The following is a 14981-nucleotide window of genomic DNA, read 5'->3' as shown; positions in this document are numbered from 1 at the left end:
GTCTGGAAGATGTGTACCAAGTTTTGTTACAATATGAATACCGGTGTCTGATTTAATTGCATTTAAATGCTAGACGACGCCCACACGTTGTTTGAAATACTAGCCTGCACAATTTAGCGTTGAGAGACCCTTGGTCAATACGTGCCATGTATCAAGTTCCACGCCGATCGGCCATTCGGTGCCAGGGAAGTACCGTTTTAAGTGTTTTTCACAAAATTCAAAATGGCGGGAAATCCATCATAGCGGATTTTATGGGTTCTGAGGCAGATTTCTTCCTTGAGAGGCGAGAGACCTATGTACGAAATTTCACGACTCTAGGTCACATGGTGTGCGGGGCGTGAGCTTTCAAATTGTGCATGTTCAACCACTTGTTATAGCGCCACCATCTGGCCAATTGGCATGGGATCGCATGGGAGGGTGTGGCCTTTTACCATCATGCGAGGTTGCACCCTCCTGGGCCATATCATCTCACGGGAATTTGCATTTTTGTACCAACAATAAGGTTTGACCGATTTAGCTGCTGAACACCTAACTAGACTTGACTTATACACTCTTCATTACTCACTTGACTGAATGTTAGAGAAACATAAAATTAACAAGCGAAACACTGTAGCTTTGCTACCAGGTCACATGGTCTCCTGCTCTACCAAATGGTTGCAAGTCGTTCACAATAACTGAAGTTAGATGTTACTCAAAAAAAAATATGCCAATAAACCAAAACAAACTAATTACTTACAGATGCAGCAGGTACTGTTAAAAAACATCAGGGCTGAATATAATTTTACAAACCATAATAACACATGAATTTACTATCACCATTTACTTTCTGTTATTCCCTATTTCTAATCAACACATAAAGTTATATGTATGTAAATGAGTGTATTATTTATCTTACCTTTAACGACCATGGCTGCAACCTGTTGCCTTGTCTTTAATAAATGCCCAGGCATAGCCAACCACACATGGCTGTCAACCTGTCCTCCACAGCCCGTATGTATCCAAGTGTAAAACGCTTACAACAGTAGACACAGAAGCCAAGCCCTCCTTGTTACGTTAAGCTAACTGTTTAACTAACTAACTAACTAACCAACTAACTAACTAATCCCTCCCTCATCACCTCCTCTCTTCCGGTATGGGTGTGTCCCTGCCTTCCAGCACTGCACTGTACAACTCCAAACGGAATGTGGAAAATTCTGCTTCCCGTATGTGTGTGTGTGTGTGTGTGTGTGTGTGTGTGTGTGTGTGTGTTTGTGCGAGCGAGTTTAGAAACATTGACAGAGGATTAAAAAAGCGCTAACTTCCCTTTATGCATCGCCGGTATAGTTCACGGTACGCCATTCCCGCGCCCCAGTAATATTGTAGCCTAGTACTAGTGCGCGCTCTGGTGGTCATCAATGGATCGGTCTTTTGCGCCCCGTTACAAGCGTTCAAACGGTGAAAGTGGTCAAATGACTTTACCGCCAATGAACACTAGATGGCAGTGATGGAGAGGCTTATACCTGGTGCTCAGCTGACATAAACAGCAATATAGCAAATATTGTATCTCATTATGGTATGTGGTGAAATAAGTATGGGGGGGGGGGGGGGCGAAATATACTTTTCCCATGGGCAAAGAAACTCAAAAGGGGTGATGAAATTAATTAACAGTAATTTCGATCCGAATGTGCAAATTGTCCAAACAGCTACGCAAGGTAGATGGATTATTTTAAATATGTTATTGGACCATAAACAAATATGGCTCATTAACCTTTACAGACCAAATAATGATGATCTACACTTCTTTGAAAATATATATAATAAATGATCAACCCTGCAAGCAATACAAGACTATATTATTATGGTGGGAGATTATAATACTGTTTTAAATAGCTCAATGGACCGTAAAGGAAATCACACTACAAACAGTCATGGATACATTAGAACTAGTGGATATATGGAGGCTTAAATATCCTGATCTAGTGAGATATACATGGCGGAGACTGAATCAAGCTAGTCGTCTTGACTTCTTTCTTATCTCATTCTCGTTGGCACCAAAAGTAAAAAAAGTGTTGATAGGGGACAGAATGCGATCAGACCATCATATCATTGGCATATACATTACTCTTACTGAATTTCCATGTGGGCGAGGATATTGGAAATGTAATCGGAGAGTACGACCCCGCCTTACACAGGAAGCGGCACTAATCCAGGCACTTGTCATCTCCCGTCTGGATTACTGCAACTCGCTGTTGGCTGGCATCCCTGCCTGTGCCATTAAACCCCTACAACTCATCCAGAATGCCGCAGCCCGTCTGGTGTTCAACCTTCCCAAGTTCTCTCACGTCACCCCGCTCCTCCGCACACTCCACTGGCTTCCAGTTGAAGCTCGCATCTGCTACAAGACCATGGTGCTTGCCTACGGAGCTGTGAGGGGAACGGCACCTCCGTACCTTCAGGCTCTGATCAGTCCCTACACCCAAACGAGGGCATTGCGTTCATCCACCTCTGGCCTGCTGGCCCCCCTACCTCTGCGGAAGCACAGTTCCCGCTCAGCCCAGTCAAAACTGTTCGCTGCTCTGGCACCCCAATGGTGGAACAAGCTCCCTCACGACGCCAGGACAGCGGAGTCACTCACCACCTTCCGGAGACACTTGAAACCCCACCTCTTTAAGGAATACCTGGGATAGGATAAAGTAATCCTTCTACCCCCCCCCCCCCCCCCACAAAAAAATAAATAAATAAAATAAATAACATATTGTAAAGTGGTTATCCCACTGGCTATAAGGTGAATGCACCTATTTGTAAGTCGCTCTGGATAAGAGCGTCTGCTAAATGACGTAAATGTAAATGTATGTAATCAAAGCCTATTGGATGATAATTTATTTGTAACTAGGACAGAGGAATTTATAACTGTTTTTTCCCGACATAACATAGGTACAGCAACTCCCCTTAATGTATGGGACACCTTTAAATGTGCCTTTAGAGGCCATGCAATTCAGTACTCATCTCGAAAACAAAAGCAATTTAGGTCGAAAGAGTCCATACTGTCACACCCTGGCTCTGGGGACTCTATATGTTGAGCCAGGGTGTGTAGATTCTATGTGTTTTGTTTCTATGTTATTATTCTAGTTGTTCTGTTTCTATGTTGGCCAGAGTGGTTCTCAATCAGAGGCAACGAGTGTCAGCTGTTGCTGGTTGTCTCTGATTGGGAACCACATTTAGACAGGCGGTTTTCCCACAGTAGTTGTGGGATCTTGTTCCGTTTGGTTTGTTCCGTGTTGGTTGTTTAACCTAGGACGTCACGTCACGTCATCGTTTATTGTTTTGTTCTTGTTATCACTGAAGATAATAAAGTATGTTCGTTCAACGATCGTGACACATACTAACAAAGGAAATAGAAGGTCTAACAGAACAGAGAGATAGCAATAAAAACTGTAACATAGAGGCTCAGAATAAATTAGAGGAAAAACAAAAAGAAATGGAGAAACTTATTCAAGAAAGATCAAGTGTAATATATTATAAAAATAAAGTAAACTGGATGGAATATGGGGAAAAATGCACCAATTTTTTTTAAATCTTCAACATAGGAATGCTACCAAAAATAATTTATTGAAACTGGTTACAAATGACAGAGTCACCCATGATTCACCAAATTATATATTTGAAGGAGGAAACAAAGTACTTTAAGCATATGTTTTCGTTTCAGTCACCTCCATCTCCTCTAACTGAAGCTAATTGTAGAGATTTTTTTTCTATTGATAATGTCAAATTAACAGCCATACAGAAAGACTAATGTGAAGGTGAAATTACTGGGGTTTACATATAAATGCCTGGAGCATTTCAATTTTGGACAATCTCTTATAAATTGGGTTAAAATCATGTATAGTAACCCTAGGTGTAAAATAGTAAATAATGGCTATTTCTCAGAACGTTTTAAACTGTCAAGAGGAGTGAAACAAGGTTGTCCACTATCGGCATATCTATTTGTTATGGCCATCGAGATGTTAGCTATTAAAATCAGATCCAACAATAATATCAAGGGATTAGAAATCCAGGGCTTAAAAACAAAGGTGTCATTGTACGGTGATGATTCATGTTTTCTTTTAAATCCACAACTTGAATCCCTCCACAGCCTCATAGAGGATCTAGATACATTTTCGAACCTCTCTGGATTACAACCAAATTATGATAAATGTACTATATTACGTATTGGATCTCTAAAAAATAAAAAATGTACATTACCTTGTAGTTTACCAATAAAATGGTCTGATGGTGATGTGGATATACTCGGAATACATGTTTATTTTCAATTCACAAACTGTAGAAACAATGAGAATAGAAAGGTTCAGAACTTTTCTAAAACATCACAGTACAGTTGAAATATATATGGCAAATAGAAATCCAATATGGCTGGTGTTAAGAGATAGATGGGAGGTGTTTAATGAAGCTGAAGGATGGGACTAATAACAACAACTAATAACAACAAGATACAGTGGGGAAAAAAAGTATTTAGTCAGCCACCAATTGTGCAAGTTCTCCCACTTAAAAAGATGAGAGAGGCCTGTAATTTTCATCATAGGTACACATCAACTATGACAGACAAATTGAGAAAATAAAATCCAGAAAATCACATTGTAGGATTTTTAATGAATTTATTTGCAAATTATGGTGGAAAATAAGTATTTGGTCACCTACAAACAAGCAAGATTTCTGGCTCTCACAGACCTGTAACTTCTTCTTTAAGAGGCTCCTCTGTCCTCCCCTCGTTACCTGTATTAATGGCACCTGTTTGAACTTGTTATCAGTATAAAAGACACCTGTCCACAACCTCAAACAGTCACACTCCAAACTCCACTATGGCCAAGACCAAAGAGCTGTCAAAGGACACCAGAAACAAAATTGTAGACCTGCACCAGGCTGGGAAGACTGAATCTGCAATAGGTAAGCAGCTTGGTTTGAAGAAATCAACTGTGGGAGCAATTATTAGGAAATGGAAGACATACAACACCACTGATAATCTCCCTCGATCTGGGGCTCCATGCAAGATCTCACCCCGTGGGGTCAAAATGATCACAAGAACGGTGAGCAAAAATCCCAGAACCACACGGGGGGACCTAGTGAATGACCTGCAGAGAGCTGGGACCAAAGTAACAAAGCCTACCATCAGTAACACACTACGCCGCCAGGGACTCAAATCCTGCAGTGCCAGACGTGTCCCCCTGCTTAAGCCAGTACATGTCCAGGCCCGTCTGAAGTTTGCTAGAGTGCATTTGGATGATCCAGAAGAGGATTGGGAGAATGTCATATGGTCAGATTAAACCAAAATATAACTTTTTGGTAAAAACTCAACTCGTTGTGTTTGGAGGACAAATAATGCTGAGTTGCATCCAAAGAACACCATACCTACTGTGAAGCATGGGGGTGGAAACATCATGCTTTGGGGCTGTTTTTCTGCAAAGGGACCAGGACGACTGATCCGTGTAAAGGAAAGAATGAATGGGGCCATGTATCGTGCGATTTTGAGTGAAAACCTCCTTCCATCAGCAAGGGCATTGAAGATGAAACGTGGCTGGGTCTTTCAGCATGACAATGATCCCAAACACACCGCCCGGGCAACGAAGGAGTGGCTTCGTAAGAAGCATTTCAAGGTCCTGGAGTGGCCTAGCCAGTCTCCAGATCTCAACCCCATAGAAAATGTTTGGAGGGAGTTGAAAGTCCGTGTTGCCCATCGACAGCCCCAAAACATCACTGCTCTAGAGGAGATCTGCATGGAGGAATGGGCCAAAATACCAGCAAGAGTGTGTGAAAACCTTGTGAAGACTTACATGAAATGTTTGACCTGTGTCATTGCCAACAAAGGGTATATAACAAAGTATTGAGAAACTTTTGTTATTGACCAAATATTATTTTCCACCATAATTTGCAAATAAATTCATTAAAAATCCTACAATGTGATTTTCTGGATTTGTTTTTCTCATTTTGTCTGTCATAGTTGACGTGTACCTATGATGAAAATTACAGGCCTCTCATCTTTTTAAGTGGGAGAACTTGCACAATTGGTGGCTGACTAAATAGTTTTTTTTCCAAACTGTATATGCGTATATATATATATATATATATACACACAGTGGGGAGAACAAGTATTTGATACACTGCCGATTTTGCAGGTTTTCCTACTTACAAAGCATGTAGAGGTCTGTAATTTTTATCATAAGTACACTTCAACTGTGAGAGACGGAATCAAAAACAAAAATCCAGAAAATCACATTGTATGATTTTTAAATAATTAATTTGCATTTTATTGCATGACATAAGTATTTGATCACCTACCAACCAGTAAGAATTCCGGCTCTCACAGACCTGTTAGTTTTTCTTTAAGAAGCCCTCCTGTTCTCCACTCATTACCTGTATTAACTGCACCTGTTTGAACTCGTTACCTGTATAAAAGATACCTGTCCACACACTCAATCAAAGAGACTCCAACCTCTCCACAATGGCCAAGACCAGAGAGCTGTGTAAGGACATCAGGGATAAAATTGTAGACCTGCACAAGGCTGGGATGGGCTACAGGACAATAGGCAAGCAGCTTGGTGAGAAGGCAACAACTGTTGGCGCAATTATTAGAAAATGGAAGAAGTTCAAGATGACGGTCAATCACCATCGGTCTGGGGCTCCATGCAAGATCTCACCTCGTGGGGCATCAATGATCATGAGGAAGGTGAGGGATCAGCCCAGAACTACACGGCAGGACCTGGTCAATGACCTGAAGAGAGCTCGGACCACAGTCTCAAAGAAAACCATTAGTAACACACTACGCCGTCATGGATTAAAATCCTGCAGCGCACGCAAGGTCCCCCTGCTCAAGCCAGCGCATGTCCAGGCCCGTCTGAAGTTTGCCAATGACCATCTGGATGATCCAGAGGAGGAATGGGAGAAGGTCATGTGGTCTGATGAGACAACAATAGAGCTTTTTGGTCTAACCTCCACTCGCCGTGTTTGGATAAACATAGCTGTTTATTTACATTAGGACCTAAATGACGCAAAACACATTTTCTTCATAATTCGCTGTATTTTTCAGAAGTCATTCAAGTATTGCTAAATGTTATGTTCGACGGAATGTGGAATAGGATAATCACTCACCGTATAATTTAAAACAGTTGTAAGTTAAGACAAATATTCTTCTCTTGTCGAGTTCAATATCCCTCCAAGAAATCGGACTTCCATTGTGCCGTGCTAATCACATCTTTTTTCACTTTAAGGTTCTCTCCTGCGACATCCGCCAATTAGCTACTACAGTACCGGAAACGTCGCGGGGGTGTTGAGGACTACGCTGCCCTGAGTGGCGCAGTGGTCTAAGGCACTGCATCGCAGTGTTAGCTGTTCCACTAGAGATCCTGGTTCGAATCCAGGCCCTGTCGTAGCCGGCCGCGACCGGGAGACTCATGGGGCGGCGCACAATTGGCCCAGCGTCGTCCAGGGTAGGGGAGGGAATGGCCGGCAGGGATGTAGCTCAGTTGGTAGAACATGGCGTTTGCAAAGCCAGGGTTGTGGGTTCGATTCCCACGGGGGGCCAGTATGAAAAATATAATGTATGTACTCACTAACTGTAAGTCGCTCTGGATAAGAGCGTCTGCTAAATGACTAAAATGTAAATGTAATGTAACGTCTCTGTGGCGGTGCGCGATGCAGCGCCCTCTGCTGGGCAAAACACGTCTCTGCAGATGAATCTGCATGAACCAAAACGTGACCAAGGCATCTTTACAAAACATTTTATTCGTTCACCATGTGGTCATCGATCATATGTGAACTGAAAAGTTGCTGGAGGTGACTTTTCAAAGACTTCCTAGACTCATGTCACAATCACACTCACATTCATTTGAGTAAAAAAATAAAAAAGCAGAAACATTGACATGCATCTTTTGTAGCAATTTATCAGCCGGACGAAACTTTATTGACGAGCTCATTACAAAATGGTCTGATAAGACAAAAAACAAACAAATAATGTACATTACAAAAAAAACAAAAAACTAACAAAAACTTGGTAGCAATCTCGTTTCCCATGAACAGTACTATAGGCATCCAATTTGAAGCGGCACTTTCAAGATCTTTCAATAGGAAGAACACACACAATATTAATATCAACTCAGTCACACTACCATTATCAGACACACTCCTGTCTCTCATGCCTTCACTCTTTATACTCCAGGAAGTGCTGCAGTTTCTTCCGGTGCTCTGCTGACATCTGGACAGCGCTGGAAACCAGAGACACACAAATCAAACAATCAGATCAGTGTTCGCAGGAGTAGGACAAGGATAAACATCCAAACTAAGTTTCACATCCACAACTGCAAACACCTATTCTATAAAGTAGTAGATGACCAGACAAAATTCATTGTGGGACCAATACATTATGAAGCAATAAAGGTATGTGATGGAGCAATTGAGTGTTTGGCCTCTACTTGAGTGTTCTCAACTGCCAACCCTACTTTACTATTATCTTCTAGCTCCATCACCCCATATTACAGTATCTTTTAGCTCCATCACCAAAGAGCGTCTGCTAAATGACTAAAATGTAAATGTAAATATTACAGTATCTTCTAGCTCCATCACCCCATATTACAGTATCTTCTAGCTCCATCACCCCATATTACAGTATCTTCTAGCTCCATCACCCCCTATTACAGTATCTTCTAGCTCCATCACCCCATATTACAGTATCTTCTAGCTCCATCACCCCATATTACAGTATCTTCTAGCTCCATCACCCCATATTACAGTATCTTCTAGCTCCATCACCCCATATTACAGTATCTTCTAGCTCCATCACCCCCTATTACAGTATCTTCTAGCTCCATCACCCCCTATTACAGTATCTTCTAGCTCCATCACCCCATATTACAGTATATTCTAGCTCCATCACCCCATATTACATTATCTTCTTGCTCCATCACCCCATATTACAGTATCTTCTTGCTCCATCACCCCATATTACAGTATCTTCTAGCTCCATCACCCCATATTACAGTATCTTCTAGCTCCATCACCCCATATTACAGTATCTTCTAGCTCCATCACCCCATATTACAGTATCTTCTTGCTCCATCACCCCATATTACAGTATCTTCTAGCTCCATCACCCCATATTACAGTATCTTCTAGCTCCATCACCCCATATTACAGTATCTTCTAGCTCCATCACCCCATATTACAGTATCTTCTAGCTCCATCACCCAAGAGCGTCTGCTAAATGACTAAAATGTAAATGTAAATATTACAGTATCTTCTAGCTCCATCAGCCCATATTACAGTATCTTCTAGCTCCATCATCCCATATTACAGTATCTTCTAGCTCCATCACCCCATATTACAGTAACTTCCAGCTCCATCACCCCATATTACAGTATATTCTAGCTCCATCACCCCATATTACAGTAACTTCCAGCTCCATCACCCCATATTACAGTAACTTCTAGCTCCATCACCCCATATTACAGTATATTCTAGCTCCATCACTCCATATTACAGTATCTTCTAGCTCCATCACCCCATATTACAGTAACTTCTAGCTCCATCACCCCATATTACAGTATATTCTAGCTCCATCACTCCATATTACAGTATCTTCTAGCTCCATCACCCCATATTTGACTACATCTGCTATCCTTACTGGAGGTGTTCTCCGAAGGTGGCTGTGATCCTGTAGACAGCGGTCTTGAGGGTGGATCGTAGGGCGAAGCGGAGCGTCTTATAGCTGCCGTCTCCCATACTGCAGGAGGAGTGACCTGGTTTAGAGGAGGTATGGGGTAGCTTGAAGTGACGGTCCACGGCCTGGAGGAGAGGAGGAAGGGAGTGGGGTGAGGAGGAAGGAGAGGGGAGGGGAGGGGGGTGAGGAGAGGGAGGGGGAGAGGGAGGGGTGAGGAGAGGGAGGGGTGAAGGGGTGGGTGAGGAGAGGGAGGGGTGAGGAGAGGGAGGGGTGAGGAGAGGGAGGGGTGAGGAGAGGGAGGGGTGAAGGGGTGGGTCAGGAGAGGGAGGGGTGAGGAGAGGGAGGGAGAGGGTGGGTGAGGAGAGGGTGGGTGAGGAGAGGGAGGGTGAGGAGAGGGAGGGTGAGGAGGGGGAGGGGGAGGAGGGGGAGGGAAGACAGTCAGGCACTAAGCACCCTTGGTATGGCTGGGTTTACGCTAACATATATTTATGTCGATTTTTCCCCATAATCGAACAAATGATTTAGTGAAACATGACCAACTAAGGATAGGTAAATGGGAAGCAGCAGATACTGTACCATTGTTGAATTAAAAAACAACTTTGTTTAAGTGAGAAGTAGGCAGGTCTGAAGCTGCTTCACCCATGCTCTACCAAGGTTTTCCAGAACACAGCTGACATCTCACCTCCTGTAACACCAGCATGGTGCTGAGGATGGCAGGCAGGGTGGTCTGAACGATACCATACTGGTCCTCAGAGTAGGACGCCGCCACCAGGTGAGACAGACCTACAGTAAGAAGGGAGGAGATTAGGCTAATATCAACATCTTTACAAGAATGTGAAATCTTGTTGTTTTCTGCGCAAAAGTCTGATGAGTTTTTATGAAGAATGAAAGACCTTCTAGAGCCCATATGTGAGCCTGGCTGTCAGCGAACAGGGCCTGACTGGAAGCTTCCGGCAGCTGCAGGGAGAGACAACAATGAGTTAGGAAACTCAGTTACACTACAGCAATAATATGGTGTTAGCCATAGCTAACTATGACGGCAGAAATAATATGGTGTTAGCCATAGCTAACTATGACGGCAGAAATAGTATGGCGTTAGCCATAGCTAACTATGACGGCAGCAATAATATGGCGTTAGCCATAGCTAACTATGACGGCAGCAATAGTATGGTGTTAGCCATAGCTAACTATGACGGCAGCAATAATATGGCGTTAGCCATAGCTAACTATGACGGCAGCAATAGTATGGTGTTAGCCATAGCTAACTAGGACGACAGCAATAGTATGGTGTTAGCCATAGCTAACTATGACGGCAGCAATAATATGGTGTTAGCGATAGCTAACTAGGACGGCAGCAATAGTATGGTGTTAGCGATAGCTAACTAGGACGGCAGCAATAGTATGGTGTTAGCCATAGCTAACTATGACGGCAGCAATAATATGGTGTTAGCCATAGCTAACTATGACGGCAGCAATAGTATGGTGTTAGCCATAGCTAACTATGACGGCAGCAATAGTATGGTGTTAGCCATAGCTAACTATGACGGCAGCAATAATATGGTGTTAGCGATAGCTAACTAGGACGGCAGCAATAATATGGCGTTAGCCATAGCCAACTAGGACGGCAGCAATAGTATGGTGTTAGCCATAGCTAACTACGACGACAGCAATAATATGGCGTTAGCGATAGCCAACTAGGACGGCAGCAATAGTATGGTGTTAGCCATAGCTAACTACGACGACAGCAATAATATGGCGTTAGCCATAGCCAACTAGGACGGCAGCAATAGTATGGTGTTAGCCATAGCTAACTACGACGGCAGCAATAATATGGTGTTAGCGATAGCTAACTATGACGACAGCAATAGTATGGTGTTAGCCATAGCTAACTACGACGGCAGCAATAATATGGTGTTAGCGATAGCTAACTATGACGACAGCAATAGTATGGTGTTAGCCATAGCTAACTACGACGGCAGCAATAATATGGTGTTAGCGATAGCTAACTATGACGACAGCAATAGTATGGTGTTAGCGATAGCTAACTATGACGGCAGCAATAATATGGTGTTAGCCATAGCTAACTACGACGGCAGCAATAATATGGTGTTAGCGATAGCTAACTATGACGACAGCAATAGTATGGTGTTAGCCATAGCTAACTACGACGGCAGCAATAATATGGTGTTAGCGATAGCTAACTATGACGACAGCAATAGTATGGTGTTAGCCATAGCTAACTACGACGGCAGCAATAATATGGTGTTAGCGATAGCTAACTATGACGACAGCAATAGTATGGTGTTAGCGATAGCTAACTATGACGGCAGCAATAATATGGTGTTAGCCATAGCTAACTACGACGGCAGCAATAATATGGTGTTAGCGATAGCTAACTATGACGACAGCAATAGTATGGTGTTAGCCATAGCTAACTACGACGGCAGCAATAATATGGTGTTAGCGATAGCTAACTATGACGACAGCAATAGTATGGTGTTAGCGATAGCTAACTATGACGACAGCAATAGTATGGTGTTAGCGATAGCTAACTATGACGACAGCAATAGTATGGTGTTAGCCATAGCTAACTATGACGACAGCAATAGTATGGTGTTAGCCATAGCTAACTATGACGACAGCAATAGTATGGTGTTAGCCATAGCTAACTATGACGACAGCAATAGTATGGTGTTAGCCATAGCTAACTATGACGACAGCAATAGTATGGTGTTAGGGGATCCATACAGTTACATGATGACAACATCGTCCATGTAATAATAAATAAATAATAAGTCCATGTCTACTATCTAGTGATGGGGGGGATCCATACAGTTACATACCGCAATATATAATTTTTGGACGATATATCATATCGCTACTTTGACTCCAAGTATCGATTTTTGTAGAAGGTATGGTTAGCTAGCGCAAGGCGGCTGTCTGCATCAACACTACAGTATTTTCCTATTGCTTGTTCTCAGTCTTCTTTTTAAATTAGTGAGCCAACATGTTTTTAGCACTTATATTTGACAATATATTCGCAAACAAAATCTCAGTATCAAATCGTAACACATATAGAATCGCAATACATATGCTATCAGCACCTAAGTATAGTGATAATATGGTATGGAGAGGTCCCTGGCTATCACAGCATGCTGGGCGGCAGGTAACTTAGTGGTTAAGAGCGTTGTGCCAGTAACCGAAAGGTCGCTGGTTCTAATCCCCGAGCCGACTAGGTGAAAAATCTGTTGATGTGCCCTTGAGCAAGGCACTTAACCCTAATTGCTCCTGTAAATCGCTCTGGATAAGAGTGTCTGCTAAATGACTAAAATGTAAATGTAAATGTAGGACAGAGGAAGGTGGAGGAGATAACTAGTATGCTTCAGTTGGAAGCGATTCAAATAACCAGCACCATGAACAGCATTCTATTGACCTGATTAGCTCCGTTAACGCTGGCTACCGGGTAGCTTCTGGCTCCAGGCAGTAGCTAAGGCCTTTAGATGCCATTGGTCATTTCAGAAAGACGGAGTGTGTGAGCTTAATTAGTAGGGGAGGGTGGGGTAAGTTGAGCCATTTTTGTTTTACATTCAGCATCAATCCATCAAGGGAAATATAGTATTCTTTCTAACAAAGATATCTACATATATTTCAGGATGTTGTGTATCCCTGGAAATAAATCAGAAATAATGTAAACATTACAGTTTTGAAAACATAGCTTGTCCACAAAGTGGTCTCTTGGCACAACCCGGGTATGGGGTAAGTTAAGCCGGGTATGGGGTAAGTTAAGCCGGGTATGGGGTAAGTTAAGCCGGGTATGGGGTAAGTTAAGCCGGGTATGGGGTAAATTGAGCCGGGTATGGGGTAAATTAAGCCGGGTATGGGGTAAGTTAAGCCGGGTATGGGGTAAGTTAAGCCGGGTATGGGGTAAGTTAAGCCGGGTATGGGGTAAGTTAAGCCGGGTACGGGGTAAGTTAAGCCGGGTACGGGGTAAGTTAAGCCGGGTACGGGGTAAATTAAGCCGGGTATGGGGTAAGTTAAGCCGGGTATGGGGTAAGTTAAGCCGGGTATGGGGTAAGTTAAGCCGGGTATGGGGTAAGTTAAGCCGGGTATGGGGTAAGTTAAGCCGGGTATGGGGTAAGTTGAGCCGGGTATGGGGTAAGTTAAGCCGGGTATGGGGTAAGTTGAGCCGGGTATGGGGTAAGTTAAGCCGGGTATGGGGTAAGTTAAGCCGGGTATGGGGTAAGTTGAGCCGGGTATGGGGTAAGTTAAGCCGGGTATGGGGTAAGTTAAGACACCTACATTTCTGTACAGATTGAAATATTACCACAACCTTTTTAAAACCATGTCTATATTTATTTCCCAAACACAATTCAATACAATCACTTTTTATCTTTTAATAATGTTTAAGCATCTTCTAATACAGGCTTATGACCTAACAAACACTTTAGCTTAAAATGTTGAATGACTAATGCCTGAATGATAGAGCTATTCTTGTTGGGGCGGCAGGTAGCTTAGTGGTTAAGTAACCGAAAGGTCGCTGGTTCTAATCCCCGAGCCGACTAGGTGAAAAATCTGTCGATGTGCCCGTGAGCAAGGCACTTAACCCTAATTGCTCCTGTAAGTCGCTCTGGATAAGAGCGTCTGCTAAAAATGTAATTCTCTCAGTTTAATTAGTAATGAATGGTGAGAATGCTAGACCAGGTAACTTCCAGCGTTACGTAGATGATTTGTTAGGGATGATTTGGGGAAGAACATGCAGTGAGCCCATGAGTCCCAGAGACAGTATCCTAGCAACCTAGACAGCATCCTAGTCCCACAACCTAGAGACAGCATCCTAGTCCCAAAACCTACACAGCATCCTAGTCCCACAACCCAGAGACAGCATCCTAGTCCCACAACCCAGAGACAACATTCTAGTCCCACAACCTAGAGACAGCATCCTAGTCCCACAACCCAGAGACAGCATCCTAGTCCCACAACCCAGAGACAACATTCTAGTCCCACAACCTAGAGACAGCATCCTAGTCCCACAACCCAGAGACAGCATCCTAGTACCACAACCTAGAGACAGCATCCTAGTCCCACAACCCAGAAACAGCATCCTAGTCCCACAACCCAGAGACAGCATCCTAGTACCACAACCCAGAGACAGCATCCTAGTCCCACAACCTAGACAGCATCCTAGTCCCACAACCTAGAGACAGCATCCTAGTCCCACAACCCAGAGACAGCATCCTAGTCCCACAACCCAGAGACAGCATCCTAGTCCCACAACCCAGAGACAGCATCCTAGTCCCAC

The 14981-nt window shown here is 43.2% G+C and overlaps 1 protein-coding gene across 1 annotated transcript in view; it reads right to left on the bottom strand.

Moving 5' to 3' along the window:
• Window positions 1-7733: 7733 nt before the first annotated feature.
• The window catches only part of ndc1 (NDC1 transmembrane nucleoporin), a 37541-nt gene continuing 30293 nt past the window's right edge, over window positions 7734-14981 (bottom strand). Inside the window, exons 15-18 of the mRNA XM_084139458.1 lie at window positions 10576-10639; window positions 10365-10465; window positions 9647-9807; window positions 7734-8231 (exon numbers count right to left, since the gene is read on the bottom strand). Coding sequence (XP_083995584.1) covers window positions 8168-8231; window positions 9647-9807; window positions 10365-10465; window positions 10576-10639 — 390 coding nt within the window. The 3' untranslated portion in view covers window positions 7734-8167. The remainder of the gene's footprint in view (window positions 8232-9646; window positions 9808-10364; window positions 10466-10575; window positions 10640-14981) is intronic.

This window comes from Coregonus lavaretus, assembly GCF_964263955.1.
Source record: "Coregonus lavaretus genome assembly, chromosome: 23".
In the NCBI taxonomy this organism is placed as follows: Eukaryota; Metazoa; Chordata; class Actinopteri; order Salmoniformes; family Salmonidae; genus Coregonus; species Coregonus lavaretus.
The sequence above is the reverse complement of the archived record's forward strand: the minus strand, read 5'-3'. Positions and strand labels throughout refer to the sequence as shown.